The 7,873-nt window shown below is 39.9% G+C and overlaps 1 protein-coding gene across 1 annotated transcript in view; it reads left to right on the top strand.

The window, feature by feature from the left end:
* The first annotated feature begins 741 nt into the window (after positions 1-741).
* CAMLG (calcium modulating ligand) overlaps positions 742-7,873 on the top strand; it is an 8,974-nt gene continuing 1,842 nt past the window's right edge. Inside the window, exons 1-3 of the mRNA XM_024752471.1 lie at positions 742-1,147; positions 2,719-3,179; positions 5,884-5,949. Of these exons, the coding sequence (XP_024608239.1) occupies positions 841-1,147; positions 2,719-3,179; positions 5,884-5,949 (834 nt within the window). The 5' untranslated portion in view covers positions 742-840. The remainder of the gene's footprint in view (positions 1,148-2,718; positions 3,180-5,883; positions 5,950-7,873) is intronic.

Genomic DNA, 7,873 nt, shown 5'->3' on the forward strand with positions numbered 1-7,873 from the left:
AGACATGTACATATATATATGTCAATATGTATAACCAGATCACTTTGCTGTACACCTGAAACTAATACAATATTGTAAATCAACTATACTTCCATTAAAAAAATTCAAAACAAAACATTTTCTTGGGCCTCTATTGTGGGCCCTCACCATGGCCTAATGGATAAGGCAACCCTGTTAAGCGCTCACACTGTTCTAGGAGTTGCAGCCGTGAACAAAACACATTACTTGTCTTCATGGAGCTTACATTTTAGTAAGAAGCAGATAAACACAAGTACATTCAGCTTTCGAGTCGGTTATAACTGTTGAGAAAAGGCACATAAGGAGAATAAGGAGTGTTGAGAGGGGGTGGCAATTTAAATAGAACGGAAAGGGAAGGCTTCACTGGGAAAGTCTTGAACAAAGACACGAGGAAAGCCTGGAACGAACCAGGTGTGTATTTGGTAGTAGCACTACTGAAGATGAGGAATCAGCACCAATAACAAATCCCAACCGCAAGGGTCCCTAAAGCGTCGCTCTCGAAGTTACGCATTCCCGAAGCCTATTAGCGAGGCCGAAGAAGATCACTGGAAACCAGTGCCTGCCGCTGCAATCTCCATTTTACTTCCTGGCACCAGGTAGGAAGAGTTTATTCGTCGCTCCCATACGTTTTCCGTGCGTCAGGCTAGGTGCAGGTTTTCTTCACTTCCGAGGGAACGCCACCGGGTCCCGCTGGTAGGGGGAGAGGAGCAAAGAGGGCCAGCCCAGGCGGGAGGAACTGAAGCTTCCAGCGATGCCCTCACTCAAGATGGCAGCGCAAGGCTCGCGCTTGGTCCCGTCAGGCGGCGCGCGTGCTTAGGCTGCATGCGGCCAAGCGCTAGGGAAGGGGGCGGGCCCACAGAGGTAGAGGGACCCTTGCTCTGCGGCCCAGCCAGGAGTCTTCGTCGCCGCGGCTCCCGCTGCTGTCACCGTCACCACTCCCGGATTGTGGAGGGGAAGATGGAGCCGGTCACCATCGCTACCGACAGCGGGGACCGGCCGGGGGCCCCGGCGGGCTCAGGCCTGTCGGCTTCCCAGCGTCGGGCCGAGCTGCGGCGGAGAAAGCTGCTCATGAACTCGGAACAGCGCATCAACCGAATCATGGGCTTTCACAGACCGGGGAGCGGCGCCGGTGAGAACCTCCGTTTCCCCACAGTCTCCTGCCCATCCCTTTTGAGTCTTCGGGATTATTCTTCCTTTCCCTTCTCCACCCTGCTGACCTTTTTGACCAAACCCTGCTTTCTGACCTCCCCTCTGGCCCCGTCCCTTTGATGATATCCCCAGTTCGCACTTCTTAACCCCACGACGTTTCTAGTCTCTTTCCTCAGTTTTCCGGGGGCTCCGCCCTTAGGTTGTCTCCACCTCCGCCGCGGGCTGCGAAACTCTCGCTCCTGAGACCCTCTGCCCTGGTGCCCTCTGCCCAGTTACCCTGAGACGGCCCCCTTCCTCCTTACCCACTCCCTCGCCTCTCTTGAAGTGCGCACATTTTATCCCTAGACTGCTCTGTCTATTGTGCCCGTCGGGAAGATTGCCTGCCTTTATTTCCTTTCCAAATGCTTTCCCTTCCAGTGCCTTCCCTGGCTTGTACCTTCTTTTGCCTTTTGCTGTAACTCTGTCGGCCTGCATGAGCTTGTCTTTACTGAACTGCCCCCTGGTTCTTCCTTGGATCAGAGACTCTTACGGTTAAATCCTAGTGTCTGTGTTCGGTGCTCTCCACACTGTCGTCTACAGGCCTTCTTAAACAGGTGAAAAAAATTGGAGGGACCGTTCTTTAGAAACCCAGCAAGTGGGACGTGCCCATCTGAGGCCTTATCTCCTAGTGTGCTGAGATTGATGTGAGTGATGTCAGGAACTGCATTTAACACTGAAGAGAGCTCCTTATTTCTCTCCCAATGACATGTACAATGAGTTTCTTAAAATTTTTTTTCATGTGAATATTTACTGAACACTCAGTATGAGCTAGTGTTCTCTAAATTTCCATTGAGCGTTGCCTTTAATATTTGGCCTTTAGTCACATTGCATGTTCCTTAGATCCTTGTGACTTCTGCTCTGTGGGGCTTTAGATATATAGCTCTGAACTTTTAGACAGTTTACAGGTTTGCGACTGAAAACTGCCAAGAGAGGTAAGAGCCTTATCTCAAATTCTAGAACAATCGTTAGAAGACACATTTTCCCCTTTAATGATTAATAGTAGAATATTTATTCTTTCCTAAAGCTTCTACTTTGTTATTTTGCTTTGAAATTTTTATTTTATCTGTCATTAAAGGGTTTTTTTCCCCTTTGTTTTGTTTAAAACCGGAACAGCATCTTAAAACTGCTTAAATACCTGCTAATGGCTGCCAGATTACAGTAGAAGGATTACGTAAACTGTAGCTGTAGTATATGCCACACCCTGTGCTGACAGGACTCTGGATTCAGAAATGTAATATTAAAAATACAGATTTAAAAAAATCTCCATCCCTGTCTTTCCCAATTTGTATAATAGCGTTATCTTCTACCTCCAAAGTTTGGGGTATGTCCTCTGAAGGAATACTCTTTTTGACATTTTGAGTGTGTAGAGGAAGGAACTAGTTTGTCTTATGAAGAATCAGTATTAAATTCAGAGGCTGTGAAGTTCTAGCTCTAGTGGCATATTTTTAAATAGTAATAAGAAAGGTGTTTGCCAGTATGTAATACTTAAGTCTTCTAAATTTCTTTTCTCAGAAGAAGAAAGTCAAACAAAATCAAAGCAGCAGGACAGTGATAAACTGAACTCCCTCACCATTCCTTCAGTTTCAAAGCGAGTAGTGCTGGGTGATTCGGTCAGTACAGGAACAACTGACCAGCAGAGTGGTGTGGCCGAGGTAAAGGGGACTCAGCTGGGAGACAAATTGGACTCTTTCATTAAACCTCCTGAGTGCAGTATTGATGTAAGCCTTGAGCTCCGGCAGCGCAACAGAGGAGACCTGACAGCAGACACTGTCCAGAGGGGTTCTCGCCATGGCCTAGAACAGTACCTCTCCAGATTTGAAGAAGCAATGAAGCTAAGGAAACAGTTGATTAGTGAAAAACCCAACCAAGAGGATGGAAATACAACTGAAGAATTTGACTCTTTTCGAATATTTAGATTGGTGGGATGTGCTCTTCTTGCCTTTGGAGTCAGAGCTTTTGTTTGCAAATATTTGGTAAGAAACAGTGGAAAATGCAAATTGATTATAATAATGAGTGCTTTTGTAAGATTCATTGCCAACAATAACTTAATATTTACCAGATTCATGTGGATGTTTGGAGATGTGTTATAAACTGCTATTCACCTTAGGTATAGAATGAGGTGTTCTGGTTAAATACAGAGCCTGATAATAATTGCTAAAATCTTTCTACATGCTAAGTAACATTCTAAGTGCTTTACATGTATTAATTCATTTAACCTCATCCTTGAACCAGGAATTTTTTTTAAACATCTTTATTGGAATATAATTGCTTTATAATGGTGTGTTAGTTTCTGCTTTATAACAAAGTGAATCAGCTATACATATACATATATCCCCATATCCCCTCCCTCTTGCGTCTCCCTCCCGCCCTCCCTATCCCACCCCTCTAGGTGGTCACAAAGCACTGAGCTGATCTCCCTGTGCTATGCGGCTGCTTCCCACTAGCTATCAGTTTTACATTTGGTAGTATATATAAGTCCATGCCATTCTCTCACTTCGTCCCAGCTTACTCTTCCCCCTCCCCATGTCCTCAAGTCCATTCTCTATGTCTGCATCTTTATTCCTGTACTGCCCCTAGTGAACCAGGTATCATTTGAATCTGTTTTATAGATGAAGGAATGAAGACTCAGAGAGGTGAAATCATTTGTCCAGGGTCACACTACTAAGTGACAGCTGGGATTAAACCCAAGCACTTTGATTCCAAAACCAAAGGGTAAATTACCTACATATATAGAGATATTAATTACCACTTTGCAAATTTGAAATGTTAAAATGCAGTTCCTATGGTCCTGGATGTGATGTAATTTTTTTATGGTTCAGAAGGCATTCTGCATTTTATAGTGTAGTATTATCATAGGAGCAGTCCATTTTTGTTGTACCTTCATATGCCATGGCTGTTCAGTGAAAGTTGGGATTTATTGGTTCTTTTGTTTCATAGTATGTGGAGGAAAGAAGAAAAGCATAACAGTGTCTTGTTCTTTGAGGTGTTTCCATTCAGTAGACATTTTAAGAATACCTACCAAGTACCAGCCACATAAGTAAATTTTCAGATAATTAAGGTTTATGTTATTAAGAAAAAAAGGTTTTATTATTATTTTTTTAAAAATTTATTTAGTTTATTTATTTATTTTTGGCTGCGTTGGGTCTTTGTTGCTGCACGCGGGCTTTCTCTAGTTAGGGTGATCGGGGGCTACTCTTTGTTGCGGTGCGCGGGCTTCTCATTGTGGTGGCTTCTCTTGCTGCGGAACACAGGCTCCAGGCACGTGGACTTAACTAGTTGTGGCTCGCGGGCTCTAGAGTGCAGGCTCAGTAGTTGTGGCTCATAGGCTTAGTTGCTCTGCGGCATGTGGGATCTTCCTGGACCAGGGCTCGAACCTGCGTCCCCTGCATTGGCAGGTGGATTCTTAACCACTGTGCCACCAGGGAAGCCCAGAAAAAAGTTTTTAAAAGTCTGGTTTTTTAATGGAAATTCCCATCTTTTAAAAAAAATAGTAATTAATTTATTTATTTTTGCCTGCATTGGGTCTTTGTTGCTGCACGTAGCCTTTCTCTAGTTGCGGCAAGTGGGGGCTATTCTTTTTTGTGGTGTGCATGCTTCTCATTGCGGTGGCTTCTCTTGTTACGGAGCGTGGGCTCTAGGCACATGGACTTCAATAGTTGTGGCATGTGGGCTTAGTACTTGTGGCTTGCAGGCTCAGTAGTTGTGGCACACAGGCTTAGTTGCTCCACGGCATGTGGGATCTTCCCGGACCGAGGCTTGAACCTGTGTCCCCTGCGTTGGCAGGCGGATTCTTAACCACTGTGCCACCAAGGAAGTCCCTAAAAGTCTATTTTTATGCCAGTTTTTTCTTAAAGAGAATCTGTTGAACAGATTCGATTTTTTTTTTCCTGATGATAAATTGGCATCATAGCTTTCAGCGTTTAGTGAGATGTATAGCTACTTTTTTTGTCTTATCTAAAGGGCTCTGTACTTCCATGCTTTTAAAATTATGTCCTATTTTTGTACCTCATTTCGTGTGAGGTTTTTTGGCTTTCTGGGTGTTTTTTTTGCTGTCAGATTTTCAGCTGTTAATCACTGCTCTCACTATTCTTCCATCTAGTAATATTTGCTCCTTCACTCCCTATTTTAACTTTAGAAATAAATGTAAATTAGGTATTATTTTGATCTTTTCTGTTTTATTGTGTGAGAAGTGAGATAACCAAGCCATTTTATCTATAATAAAAACACCTCGTCATTTGAGGGCCGGAGATGAATTCATTCCTTGCCCTGAAGTGTGAGTGAGATATGTATGGCATCTCTTTTGAGTATTGAGCCTTTTAGCTATGCTTTCAAACTGTCAATTACCTCTAGATGAGAGAGATGTTACTGCATGATGATTATACATCAATCACCGCTGAGAAGTTACCTTTTAAATTATTTAAAAGATAAGTTTTTAAGAGAGAGGGAATTTTGGAGGATGTTGATAGAATGTGACTTGAGAAACATGTTTTATGTTAAGGAAATCAAATCTCTTTATTTTTGTCACTCTTTTGCAGAAACAAGAATCCTTTCAGCCACTAAAATTAAATATTTTATTACAGTTTTTTTGCTTGGAATTTTATAACTGCTGTTAGTTTGATTTATTGTGATTTGAATGATTATGTTGGAAATACGTAACTTTATCTTCTGTCTTCACAGTCCATATTTGCTCCATTTCTTACTTTACAACTTGCATACATGGGACTATACAAATATTTTCCTAAGGTAAATTAAAATTTTTTCTGAATTATGGTGATATATTTAGATTGATTAACAACTAGATGATTTTAAGAACTTAAAGTTATTTATACTTATGGTCTGAATCAGTGCTATTCAAAGAGTGATTGGCTCACAAGTGCAGATCTTCAAACTATTTGTTTCTGTTTGTAATAAGTTCAGTTCAGAAAGTGAGTAATTATAAACTTGTATAGCAATATGACATTGCCATAATATTTTTATCATATTTTACAAAAATGTTGGTCCACCATGGAATAGGGGAAAACCCTCATGACAGAGTTTGAATAGTACTTGTCTAAGAAAGTGTTCAACTTAGTTACTTAGTAAATTTAGTAATACATTTTGTTTTTAACAAAGGAAGTTATTTTTAAAATGGGTTCAGTTATCTTACTGTGCTCCTTACTGAACACTTAATGACAGTGCGCTTTATCTTTAATGCCAAGGGTCTGATATTTGTAAGAAATATTTGGCCATACTTACAGAGCAGAATCATGGGGAGTATCAGTGTTTATCTGGTCAGCTTGACTCCAATTATACTATAGTTTTATGGAACTTGCCTTGCCATTAGAGAAGATAACCTTACTTGTGTAATTGAGTTTTTGTGTGAGATTTTTGCTTAAAAATGGCTACTTTACTGTTTGCTTAGTCATTTGTAATGCACTGATAGACCTCATGTGTGTGTTTAATGGGTTTGAAACATATTTTTGAGGGGTCAAATAGTCAAATCCACAAAGTAAAAGAGTAAAGAAAGGTATGTAATTTTATTTATTATTTTATTTTTAAAATAAATTTATCTATTTATTTATTTTAGTTCTGGCTGCTTTGAGTCTTTACTGCATGCGGGCTTTCTTTCGTTGTGGCGTGGGGGGGAGATTCTTAACCACTGTGCCACCAGGGAAGCCCTGTAATTTTATTTTTTAATTAAAACTTTTTTAATGATATAGATGTATATTCATTGATCCCCTCCAAAAATGTAATTTTAATTAAAGCATTTGTTTAGAAATTTACCCTTGAAACATTGATTTTAGTTTTGCAATAGCAAAAGTTTGGGAACAACCTAAATGTCTACTGGTAAGTGACTAGTTAAAAAAAATTATGGCCTATCCATTCAGAATGATAAAGGTCTCCATGTACTGATAATGTTAAGCTCGCCAAGAAATATTAAGATATAAAAAATACAGAATAACATCTGTAGTATACTCCTTTTTTTTGTAAAAAGGAGGAAAATCCTATGTATTTCATTTTGCTTGTATATGTGTAAAGAAACTCTGGAAGAATATTACATGAAATTTTTAACAGTGGTTATTTGTGATAGAGTGTGTGTCGGTTACTAGGTAAATGGGGAGAGAAAAGGAAGGGAGATTACTGTATAATGTTCTTTCAACAAAATATTTTGTTGTTAACAGGTTTCAACAGAAAAGTTGAAAGAATTGTGCAGTGAACACCCGTTTATGCTTACCACCTAGATTCTGTAGTGAACATTTCATTATATTTATCATATATTCACCCAATTTTCTATCCATTTTCAATAAATCTTTTTTTAATACATCTTTTTTTCTTGATGCATTTCAAAGTATGTTGTAGATGAAGACATCAGTATATTTTACCCCTACACATTTCAGTTTATATATATATATACAATTCAGTGTTTCTTTATGGTTATTTTTCATTATTTTGAGGTAAAATTTTCATACAGTGAAATGCTCAAGACTTTATTATACCATTTAATGAGTTTTGACAACCCGTGAAACCCAAATCCTTTAAGATTTAGAACATTACTGCCAGGAAGTTCCATCATGTCCTTTTCCAGGCAGTCCCAACCCCTGCACCACGAAGGTCTGATTTTCTTTTTCCCACTGTAGATTAGTTTTGGTTGTTTTAGTACTTATTTTATTTTATTTTATTATTTTTT

This window comes from Neophocaena asiaeorientalis, unplaced genomic scaffold, assembly GCF_003031525.2.
Source record: "Neophocaena asiaeorientalis asiaeorientalis breed wild unplaced genomic scaffold, Neophocaena_asiaeorientalis_V1.1 scaffold204, whole genome shotgun sequence".
NCBI lineage: Eukaryota > Metazoa > Chordata > Mammalia > Artiodactyla > Phocoenidae > Neophocaena > Neophocaena asiaeorientalis.